This window comes from Rhodamnia argentea, chromosome 8, assembly GCF_020921035.1.
Source record: "Rhodamnia argentea isolate NSW1041297 chromosome 8, ASM2092103v1, whole genome shotgun sequence".
NCBI lineage: Eukaryota > Viridiplantae > Streptophyta > Magnoliopsida > Myrtales > Myrtaceae > Rhodamnia > Rhodamnia argentea.
Window position 1 is genome coordinate 7,654,504 of NC_063157.1, and position 11,867 is coordinate 7,666,370.

General features: G+C 42.9%; 2 protein-coding genes across 2 annotated transcripts; one reads left to right on the forward strand and one right to left on the reverse strand.

The window, feature by feature from the left end:
* Positions 1-1,329: 1,329 nt before the first annotated feature.
* Positions 1,330-6,047, reverse strand: LOC115736667 (putative respiratory burst oxidase homolog protein H). The gene is given in 14 exon segments (XM_030668486.2): positions 1,330-1,875; positions 1,983-2,061; positions 2,136-2,264; positions 2,400-2,534; positions 2,624-2,783; positions 2,863-2,954; positions 3,081-3,183; positions 3,286-3,401; positions 3,493-3,588; positions 3,881-4,687; positions 4,764-4,877; positions 4,968-5,016; positions 5,087-5,249; positions 5,353-6,047. Coding segments are annotated over 14 exon segments (2,721 nt in total). The 5' UTR covers positions 5,921-6,047; the 3' UTR covers positions 1,330-1,765.
* Positions 6,048-10,310: 4,263 nt separating this feature from the next.
* LOC115736788 (chitinase 2-like) lies at positions 10,311-11,442 on the forward strand. Its single transcript, XM_030668651.2, has one exon. The coding sequence runs from the start codon at positions 10,323-10,325 to the stop codon at positions 11,349-11,351; it is 1,029 nt and encodes a 342-aa protein (XP_030524511.1). The 5' UTR covers positions 10,311-10,322; the 3' UTR covers positions 11,352-11,442.
* The last annotated feature ends 425 nt before the right edge of the window (positions 11,443-11,867 follow it).

Sequence of the window (11,867 nt, forward strand, 5' to 3'; positions counted from 1 at the left end):
TTTTTTCATTGGAATTTCGACGTGTGCTAATCACGTGACTAATTTGCTCTCCTATGGAGGGCAAATCTGCCCAACAAATTATGGTGAATTACACTTACCTCTCAAGTTTTGCCTTATGTTAAATTGTTCCCGGACTTTTCATTCTTTTTCAATATTCCCCTTACCGAAGCTTAAGGTGGTCTTGCCCTCGCATGGTTCATGTATGTGGTGGTTGTCAGGGCTGAGCGAAAATACTTGGTGGGCTCGAAAGCTCGAACCGGTCTGCCTGACTTGGCCTGAAATTTTTTTTGTCTTTGATATGCTCGGGTTTGACCGGGCCGGTCTTTCGAACTTCAAGTGCTCGAAGCCTGAATGACCCGATTGGACCCGAAAATATGCATGATAAATAAAATGTACTTAACGTAAACAGAAACAATGTTAAGATTCTACTAGGTATTTACTAGCATTGGTACCTACGTACGCACTCATCAAATCTAAAAACAAATGATAACCCATTGTTGGGTTTGTGGATGTTAAAATTGTTATTTTATTGGTAACTTAATAGCAGTTGATCGGACTAATAAATTTTCCTGGTCCCTTTTTATTTAACAACAATATTTAAAAGGAGAAAATTAACAAAAAAGTTGTAAATCTGTTGTAATTGTGCCAATTCGGTTCTAAATTTTTATTTTTTGTCAATTGAGCCATAAACCTTTTTATATTTATGTCAATTCAGTCTGTTTGGTCATCTAACGTTGACGTGGAACTCGCTGACTACAGTATGAAGGAAGGAAAAGAAAGAGTAAAAATAAAAAAATTACAGTATTATAAAAATTTTGTGCACGTTAGCGCCAGGCAGCCTAATGACTGAATTGACATAAATACAAAAGGTGTATAATTCAATTGGTAAAAAAAGTTTATGACTGAATGTTAGGATTCGGTGCACAATCACAACGAAGTAAAGTATAGCGAGAAAGAGAAATTGACACCTAAGTTTTCATTCTGATTCACCCTTAAACTAAAGCTGAGTTCAGCAGAGGATTCCACTATAATTAGTATCTCACACATCTCGTTACATCATTGAATTACAATCGAAAAAAAACATATTTAGCAGTAATTATTCATGGGCATAAACCCAAACTATTAATGAAAAATTATGGGCTCGAACTATAAAAGTCCTCGGGTATCTAGGGACACCACCACCTTAAGACCCCCACCAGTTCAGTGTCAAGCAAGACCCACATACTTTCTTGTCATTGAAAAGCATAGAACATACCCCAACACTGAATTGGTAAAACTATAATAAGTGTAGGACTTTTTGGCAATATTTTCTATTTAAAACTTCACCAACACTTTACATTTTCATCATCCACGCAACAAAAATCCATCTTTAATGATAGGAAGTATGATCTAGTACAAGGCGAGCCCAAATTTGGCTTGGAAGCCTGGGATCTCTCACTCGTTCTGTGACAGGAAACATTCAGTTCATAGCTTCACATCTGTGGTCAAATGATGCATAAACCATTCACTGGATAGCTTTCAATTTACAAACTCGCTATCTATGGCACATGATACAATCTCCGAGCACCAACCATTGCCAATGGGAAACTGGTTGGCCAACATCTCTAAATCAGGAATCTTTCCCACGCTGTAGCTTTTGCTGTGTCTCGAACGTAGATCATCTCCGGTTTCTGTGATCAAGCAGTCAGAAGTCAATGGGACCGACTACTTTGCTGGGACAAGTTTCTAGCGAGGGAACCAAAATTCGCAGCGTCAGATCGCTACACTAGAAGTTCTCCTTGTGAAAATGGAAGCGGGTCGACGAGTTCAGGCTGAATTCTTGACAGAGATTCTTCAACGGCTTAGTAAGCGTCGGACTTCCACAGTAGAAAACACCTGAAAGAGCCCCATTTCCACATTAGAGGCAAAAGCCAGAATGCGAACAGTCTCATCATCTGAGTGCATATTGACATTTCTCCGAGTCTGCAAATCGAAACGAGTACCTATTCGAGAAGAAGGATGAGAACTAGCCAATTGGGAGAACACCTTTCGCCAATTAGGCCTCGCAAAATGCGTTCTTATCTGTGTGCACGTATGTCAGAAAAGGGCTAGACATAAATTAGATGATCACAGGCATAACAAGTACAGGCATATACCCGGCTTTCTGAGACGACATCCACTCCGTTCTTGGCATGCTGCAGCTTCTGCACCATTGCAATAAGCGCCGACCGCGCATCTCCTTCTTCGTATACACTCGTCAAATAGTTGTGCATCTCTATCATGTGCTGCTCAATTCATTATACCAATAAACAGTGAGAATGATTGTAAACAGAAGAGGCCGTGCTGTTACGAGAATGAGTGTGTAAATATAAGAAGGCAAGGTGGTCATGATGCTTGCTTTCCAACGTTTCAGAACTTACATTATGGTCGTACTCCGCGATATCATCCATCACGCCTTTGAACCATTCAAACGAACCCTGTTCCCTCGTCACCCAATAGAAGTACGCTCTTTCTGGTGCCTTCTTACTCGCACCCGGTATGCTTTGTGCAGGATCCTGCAAGTGGTCAAATCATCCTGCTTATTACTTGTCACCCACATTTGCTAAACTTGTTTGATGTATTTATTTATAAACTTTTGGCTCACGTTGTTTTGTTCGTTCGGCTTGATCTGGTTGAGGAGGTCCTTCAAAATGCTGATAAACGGGGTTGCCCCGATCCCTAGACCGATAAGGAAAAGGATGTCGTACTTTTTGTAGCTCTGAGCCGGGGCCCCATAAGGTCCCTTAATGAGGATTCTTGGAAATCTGCAAAATTAAAGTGAAACTATGAGATTTAACAACATCATTGAAGCCACGGGACGAGATCACCGAAATTTTGCTCCACCTGACTTCTGTGTGATCATAATCTGAGACCGCCTTCGTTTGAAGCCTCACTAGAGTTCCCCTTCCTGCTGGCTTGTTCGGTGGCTCACAAACCTGCAGTTGTTCAACTTAGCACTTAAAAGTGGAAAACAAAAAGCAAACAGACATCTAAGATCAAGAAGAGAGCAAGAGTGCGATATAATATATAAACTTCTAAGGATAGCACCATAATCTGTTAACCTGTGCGAATCTGTTCCTAAGCTCCGTGGTCCAGTCTCCCAAGGTTCGTATGTGGACGCTCAAGTAGTCATCTCCAGGCGCAGACGTGATGGAGAAAGGATGCCTATGACAGGTCACAATTCAATCAGATCAATTTAAGAAAATGTGCAGCTAGGAATTCAAGAGACTTGGTTTAGCTTGCCCTTGAGGTAAAGCAATGTATTACCACTCAAAAGTTGAAATATCTGGACACTAGACAAACATATACATTCCGCTTTTGTACTTGAATCCTGGGGGCTTGCTTATGTACAGTGCCAAAACATTTCCTGTGTATATGATTGCCTGCAATTACCAATGTATGCAGTTCATAAGCATCTAGACATGCTCCTGGGACTTGGAGAATCGAAGGCAGAAGAGCCGTAAAATTGCCGACCTTGATGACATTAACCCGATGGTTGCGTTCATCAAGAGCTGTGAAAATCCTCTCGCTAACATAGAGTAATAAAGGAGCAGAGAGATACATCCACGTCTGTACAGGAAGAAATTTGACGGTTCATTATTGATTTCTTTTATTAACACAAAGTCAGGTGGAGCAATGTTGCCTGACAAAGTTCCATGGCAATTTAAATGTTCAATCGAATTTGAGTTTGCAATGAATCGAGGATCATGTGTTAAGCATCGCATCAAATGCAAACATTTTACTAAGCAGAAACTGTTCCGTCGTTGCATAAAATTATCTGACAGATTTACGAACAAATAAAAGTATGATTAGCCAAAAGTATAGAAAGGATGATTTAGCTCGAGCGCGTAATCATACTTACACTTTTTGTGTACCAGTGCCTATTCAGAAACAGGAAGTAGCCGTGCACTATCAAGAGAGCATAGACCAGGAACAGCAAATGGTGAGCGTACCAGAAGGCATTGAACCCGGCCAGATGGTGGAACGGCCAACGTAACTTGATGACGTTCCTTCTAAACGAATGCGTGGCCAGCGTGAAAGAGAAAGCCATCAAAACGGTAATAATAATCCCGGTAACTCCGGGAATACTCTCAACTAGGTCCAAGTAACTCGGCTGCTTGTAATCGAAGTCAGGCCCCGCATACCTCAAAAACTTTGGCTTAGGACACGAAATTAGTCTCGGGAAATCACAAGAAACGTGCATGATAGTATGTATGGCCGTCCCGATCACTATTGCCAATGCTATCAACTTGTGGAAATTGATATTGTCGTCGAAAGGAAATATCCTACTGAGGGCGGTTGACCTAAGTTTAGTGAGCATCCTCCTACACACGGGGAGGAGAATAAGAGCCATGTTGAATTTGAGTGTCTCGGCCGCGCCCTTTGCGAAACAAACACAGTAACCCATGATTTGAAATATATCTCTCTTCTTGTATTGACGGAACTTCCAGACAAAGAGGATCAAATTAAAGGTTAACCAAAGTGACACGACCCACACCCTCTTCCAGTTCTCCTGGAGAAATTCCATGGTTTTCGACAGAAATTTGCTGATCGGAGTCCTATATCGTCTTGGAATCATGGCCCTTGTGAGAGTGTGGGTTTTCTTGGCCAGCTTGTTGGCTTCTTCGGAGCTCACCATCTCTCTCAGTAGGGTCTCAAGTTGCCACATCTGCTCAAGCGAGAGACTTAGATAGATAAACACACAAATATGCACTTCACAAGGATGACTCTAGAATTCAACTCACTTCGATATACCCGAGATGGTCAGGGTCGAGCTCTTCCATGATCAACGCGGCATAGGATGCGGCTTGCTGCTTGAGGTTTGACAGCTTGTTCGCTGAAGCGCTTAATATGATTACCTTACTCACCATAATTAAAAGGAAGAAAAATTATCCATTAGCCTTCAAGAACGCAAGAAGAGGAGATTTTGGGAAGTTCCTATGTCTCACCTCTTTCACCTCTTCCTCGGAGAGCTTACCATCGCCATTTTTGTCACACCTGAAGCATTAGCGAGGTTAGTTTCCTGTGAACAAACACATCGAGAGACAGAGAAAGCGAAGTTCTTTACATGTCAAAGAAAATTTGAAGCCGGGAATCAATGTCCTGGTCAGTCATATCGTCCCAAAACACCCTCAAATCCTCCTGAGTAATCCCGTTCTCTGAGTATATCTTCCTGCGCCTCGCCAATGCATCGAACAGCTCCCCCGCGAATTCCTTAGATTCTCCCATTCCTGCAACACAGCATTTCAGAACTCATGAGCTCTTGTTCCCCGGACAAGTCAGATTTCAAGGACGACCCTTTCTAGGGATCTCCTACTCAAAGTGTCGAATTACCAATGCAGGTCCCAAACTTGTCTTTTGAGATCTTCCCATCGACTGCCAATTGATTGAAACGTTTCTCCACGGACTTCCAAGCGTCCACCTCCTTCCCTGTGATGGTCCTGTCCAAGAACCTCAAGCTCTTGATCCCTCTCTTCGCGCCGGACTCGGCCCTTCTCATCCTAGACCCTGAGGATGCCACGCCCTGAAACCCATTTCGCTTCCTCGTGCTGCTCGAGTTCCGGGCAAACGATGCCTCATTGCTCACCTTGGAAGTGGGACTGTTGCCATGAACACCACTCCTGTTAGAGTTATCAATGGGCACATCAACCATGTCATCAACCTCGATGCTTTCCAGGATCCATTTCGAGGAATCCCCCATTTCCACTCCCTCCATGGAAGATCCGGGGTTCGAAAATGGGCTGCGTAAGATCTGAGAGTCCCAGAGAGAGAGAGAGATATATGAAATGGTCAGGGACTCGTTAGTCAATTGTCTAAAAATAGGAATGGAACCGAGTGAAGGGAATGATGTTTCATTTTCTTGTTTGACGACCCCCCAAGAGATCGATCGATATTCTAACATGAATCATCGTCTCGTGTTTCGTGATTCCGAGTCGTGTGCACGTCCTGGAGAAGGTTGGTGTCTGGTTCTTCCAGGAATTCATTGAATTTCGCCATTTCAAACCGGTGAAGGAATGATAAAAGATTGGGGAGGGGCAACACCTCCGCCGGATTGAGGAGTTGACCCAGCGCAATCATCTCTCCAGGAAGATGCTCTCTGCGAGACCTGTCATACCCTGACTGGTCTTTGCATGTCTGTCTGTCCTCTCTCTCCATCTCTGGTGGAGAGATGATAGGTTTATGAAGCCATAACGAGAGAAATGATCTCTCAATTTTGGCTCATAATTTTAAGGACGAGATAACGAGATCAATAATCTTTGAACTTTGACTCAATATATAATTTGGTCCATGAATTATTATCTTGTTCAATATTGCCCTTGAACTTTAACCTCAAGTGCAACGTGATTCCTGAATTTTTTATTTGTTCAATGTAGCCCTCAAAAACATGTTCAATATAGTCTTTGAAATACGTTAAAGTATTTTATGTTGTCATTTCATTAATTCAAGATTAGGAACAACATCGAAATCTATTGAGATTTTACACCACAAAAACCGTTAGATGTTTTTTTAACTCTCACCCAACAAAACTTCTTAAACACGCGCACGAAAGCTAGTGGATTTGTAGGCTCCACTCTTTCAAAAATTTATAGCTCACAAAATGATGTTATTTTCACAATGATCTAAAGATTATTATTCTGCCAAAGCCCTTTCTTATATGCATTGGCTAAATAGTGTCAAGGTCTTCATGCATTCAATAAAGGCGCGAATGACAATTATTCTCTTTTTGGGCGTTATTTCTAGCCAAAAATAGATTTTTCTATTTATATTTCTATTTCCTGGATGATTTTTTTAGCAGAGACACACGATTGAAAGCAATATAAAATTTTTGTTCTCGAAATAGAAATTCGTGTGATAATAACATATAATTTTTACGATGGCCAGTCATTAGGCCTCGGCTGGCAACCGGTGGACCGATCGATGGCAATTGGTTGCCAGCGGACGGCGAACGTAAAACGGCGGCCGACGGAAGAGAGCGACGAAGGGTGAACAGGAACTATGGACAACATACCGGTGGCCAACAAATAGCGATCGATGGATGGTGAACAGCGAAGGGCGAATGGGGAGGCGATGACCAGAGACTAGAGGCGGGTGACCAATGACCTGCAGCAAGGACGTGAGAGAGGCGACCCGCAGCTACGGACGAGAGATCGCAGTGAGCGGACGGCAGCGGGCGATCGGGCACAGGGGTGCGAGAGAGAAGGAGATCGCACCCGAGAGAGAGCAAGTGAGCATCGAGAAGAATTCTTATTTCGGTTTATGTTCAAAAAATAGAAAAGTAGAAAATTTATACTTCTTATTTCTGTTTCAAACCTCTTTTGGGCAAAATATTTGTCCTGAAAATTGAAAAAAAATTATTTTACCAAACGGATTTTCGTTCAAAGCTCGCTCCTGAAACAATAAAATAAAAATATAGGGAAATAGAATTGTTGTCATGCGCACTGTTAAAAGCTCAGCTCCACGTTGTTACTTCTCTCTTTTTATTTTATTTTATTTTATTTTATACCATTTTTTGTCTCATTTCTCATCCCTCCTTTTTCTTTACCTTATCTGTATTTTGTTTAAGTTTCCTTCTCCCTATGCACATTCATGTACCCCCCCCACGAACTTATGTTTTCATTTGTTTAAATTTCACTTGGACATTAGAAAAAAAATATAATTTATTCTCGATTTTTTTTCATCACATACTTTGCATCTTCAATCTTTTTAAATTTATCCTTCGTACAATGAAATTCTAGAACTGCACTTTATACTTGAAAATTCGAAAGATTACATCAAACAGAGCATGCAAAGGCCTTAAGCTACGATGCATTAAACTGGAACAGAGCAAAGATTTCTTATGAAGAAGATGCGAAGCGAAACTCAAGAAAGAAAAATTAAGGGCGACCTTTCGCAACTTCAACTCATAAGACGGGTCTTTTTTTTCGGATTTAAATAGAAAAAAAAAAGTATGCTGTTGTACTTTCACGCCAAAATTCAAATTTGATTTTCAGAAAACTATGAAAAAAGTTATATGCTAAGGTCTCTGTATAAGTGTCATGAAAGTCTCGGAATTTCAGATTTGGAAAGATCAAAATATGTGAACCGCGGCATTAGGCAAAAACTAAAAATATGTCCCGACATGAATAAAATCATGGGATATGTGCACTAGAAGTCCTAAAAATTGTCATAAAAGTGCAATCTAATTCTAAAACTTGTTAAATTGGTGCAATCGAGTCTTTCCGTTAACTCCGCCTATTTAGACTAATGAAAAATGATGCCGTGAATTTTTTTTAATAGTTTCTCTCTCCTACACGACGATGGCGCAACTAAAACATAAACGTAAGGCTAAAACGACGCTGTTTTGGCCTAAATTCTAATTTTTTAACCAAGATCTTGATCAAATAAAATTAACATATTAAAAAAGAGGTATTTAGAAAAATCACAAAAAAAGAAAAAAGAAAAAAGAAACAGAGACAAGGGCGGCAGCCCCGACCTTACATTGCCGCCCCCGTCGCTGGAAAGGCAAGTAGGGGCTTGGTGAGGGTCCAGTGACCCTCACCCATATCCAAGCGGGGGACCACGACCCTCGTCTAGATTTGGGTGATGGTCGCGGGGATCCTTTTTAGCGACGGGGGCGGTGGCGGTAACGGCGATCTATTTTTTTGTTTTAAATAATTTTCTAATATTTTAAGGTTAGTTAATTAATGTTTTGCTAAATATTTTTTTATTGTTTTAAATACTTATGTCCAGAAATTAATTTCTAAAACAGAAGTGTTATTATGCCCATCCCTCAATAAGTTTTGGGACTTGATTACACTTTTCGTAAGTTTTAAAACTCAATCATACTTTTGTGACAAATTTTAAGACTTCCGGTACAAATATCCCAAAAATCATTCACTGATCGCAACATAATACGACTTTATAAATTGAACTGCTACAAATTAGCCGCCGGATCGAATCCAGTGCTCGCTAAAAGCACAAGCAAAACAGAGTCCAAAGAACATAGCAAGTCCCCACTAGCTGAGAGCGACCCGTTGCAAACATTTGAACCAGTCCACCAATTTTTTTTAATGATGACGTAACTTTTTTTTAATAGTTTCTCTCTCTTACGCAACTATGGAGCAACTAAAACATGAACGTAAGGTTAAAACGACGCCGTCTTGGCCTAAATTCTAATTTTTTAACCAAAATATTGATAAAATAAAATTAACATATTAAAAAAGAGGTATTTAGAAAATCACAAAAAAAAAAAAAAAGCAGAGACAAGGGCGGCAACCTTGACCTTACATTGCCACCCCATCGTTGGAAAGGCAGGTAGGGGCTTGGCGAGGGTCTAGGGACCCTCACCCATATCCAAGTGGGGGACCGCGACCCTCGTCTAAATTTGGGCGATGGGACCCTTTTTAGCGACGGGGGTGGTGGCAGCAAGGGTCTATTGCCCTTGCCTCTATTTTTTTGTTTTAAATATTTTTTTAATATTTTAATTTTAGTTAATTAATGTTTTTTTTGGTAAAGAAGTTAATTAATGTTTTGCTAAATACTTGTTTTAATATTTTAAATACTTCTGTCAAGAAGTTGATTTCTGACGGCGAAGTGTTGTCATGCGCATCCTCAACAAGTTTTAAAACCTGATTGTACTTTTTGTAAGTTTTAAAATTCAATCGTACTTTCGTGACAAATTTTAGGACTTCCGGTGCACGTATCCCAAAATCATTCACTCATCGCAACATAAATCGAACTGCTACAAATTTAGGGCTTGTGCTCGCTAAAAGCACAAGCAAAACAGAGTCCAGAGAACAGAGCAAGTCCCCACTAGCTGAGAGCGACTCGTTGCAAGCATTTAAACCAATCCATCAATTTTCTCAACGCTAACTCTTTCCAGATAGCTTGACGGTCAACTTTGGCAACGATTACGTCCACCTCATCGTCCATGAGACTGAGTCTACGCAAATCGTGGGTCCATCACGGAGAAAAGGCCTGGTCAACAGATTCCAGTTCCGCTACTTTACATTGAGCTTATTACGAACGAGTCCCCGGTCACAAAACCAAAAACCAAATCGAAATCCGGCCGAGAACGAGAAAAAAAACGAGAGCCAAAGTTTGATTCCCAAGGCATGAGATACCGACAAACTAAGGGTCCATCAACTCTTCTTAATTAAATTAGTTAACCCTATTCTCGGATCTCGTCCCCCACCTCCACGAAAGGCAAACTGAACACACACGCAACGCAGCGTCCAAAAACGACAGATTTATCAGAGACAAAACAACTGAAACGGCACTCTCATAAGTCACTATAAATTACCACCAAGCATCGTCTAAACAACATGCGCCAAGTTCATATCACTACTACATCTTCATCCATCATCTTCCATAGAAAGGGAGAGAGAGAGAGACGAGAAAAAAACGAAATGGGCAAATCCAAGAAGCTCTTCTTCACCATTCAGCTCGCCCTTTTGCTGTTCCTCTTCGCACCTCGAGCATCGCTCTCGCTATCGTCGCCGTCCCCGGACGCGGCATCGAGCCTGTACCGAGAGTACATTGGGGCCGAGTTCAAGGGCGTCCGGTTCTCCGACGTCCCGATCCACCCGGGCGTGGAGTTCCACTTCATCCTCTCCTTCGCCATCGACTACGACTCCTCCTCCTCCTCACCGTCCCCGACCAACGGCCGCTTCAACATCTTCTGGGACACCAACAACCTCACCCCCGCCCAGGTCGCCTCCGTCAAGTCCGGCAACGCCAAGGTCAAGGTCGCCGTGAGCCTTGGAGGTGCCAGCGTCGGGGGCGGCAGCACCGTCTACTTCTCGCCCTCCAACCCCGACTCCTGGGTCTCCAACGCCGTCTCCTCGCTCACCGCGATCATCAAGCAGTACCACCTCGACGGCATCGACATCGACTACGAGAGCTTCAAAGCCGACCCCAACACCTTCGCCGAGTGCATCGGGCGGCTGATAAGCACCCTCAAGAGCCGCGGCGTCATCTCCTTCGCGTCCATCGCCCCGTTCGCAGACAACGTGGTCCAGAACCATTACCTGGCGCTGTGGAGTAGGTACGGCCACCTCATCGACTACGTGAACTTCCAGTTCTACGCGTACGCCAAGGGGACGAGCGTCTCCCAGTTCATCGGCTACTTCAACGAGCAGAGCCAGAACTACGGGGGAGGGAAGGTCCTGGTGAGCTTCATCAGCGACGGGAGCGGCGGGCTGTCGCCGGCGGACGGGTTCTTCACGGCGTGCGGGAGGCTGAAGAGTGAGGGGAAGCTGCACGGGATCTTCGCGTGGTGCGCCGACGACTCCAAGGCCGAGGGCTTCAAGTACGAGAAGCAGTCGCAGGCGTTGCTCGCCATTTCCCACTAGAGTTACTACGGGGTCCGGTGGCTGTCCGTGTGCTTTTGTGCATGTGATTTTGTTGCATGCTGTACTATTAGTACGTGTTGCCGTGGTTTGATGTGTGTTTGTAAAATGTAATCCATACTTTGTGAACCAAGGTTGAACAATTATATCTAAGACACCATGGACCGACCATTGAAATAAATAGTGTTTATGTGCACATCTCTTGGCCTACCCATGGAATGCCGATATCGGATGGAGTTTTCTTGACCGGGATTGGAGTACAACGTGGCCCTATTATATGTATAAATCATCCTAGATGATGAATGACTAATCATATCGAAATAACTCGCATTGGACACTACACGAGTGTCGCTGGGTCGGTATTTCGTTCACGGCCGTGCGGCAACTCGGGCGTCACAAATGCGTGTTTCACCCGAATCAAGCCTTGGCTCCGGATCGGTTCACTCGCTCACAATCACTCGGGCGCGGCAAATCGAGGAGGAAACGAGAGAAAATGTGCAGCCAACCGAGAGAGAGAGA

Bases quoted from the DNA above. Each gene is read 5' to 3' on its own strand.
- LOC115736788 (XM_030668651.2), top strand. From the start codon at position 10,323: ATGCGCCAAGTTCATATCACTACTACATCTTCATCCATCATCTTCCAT.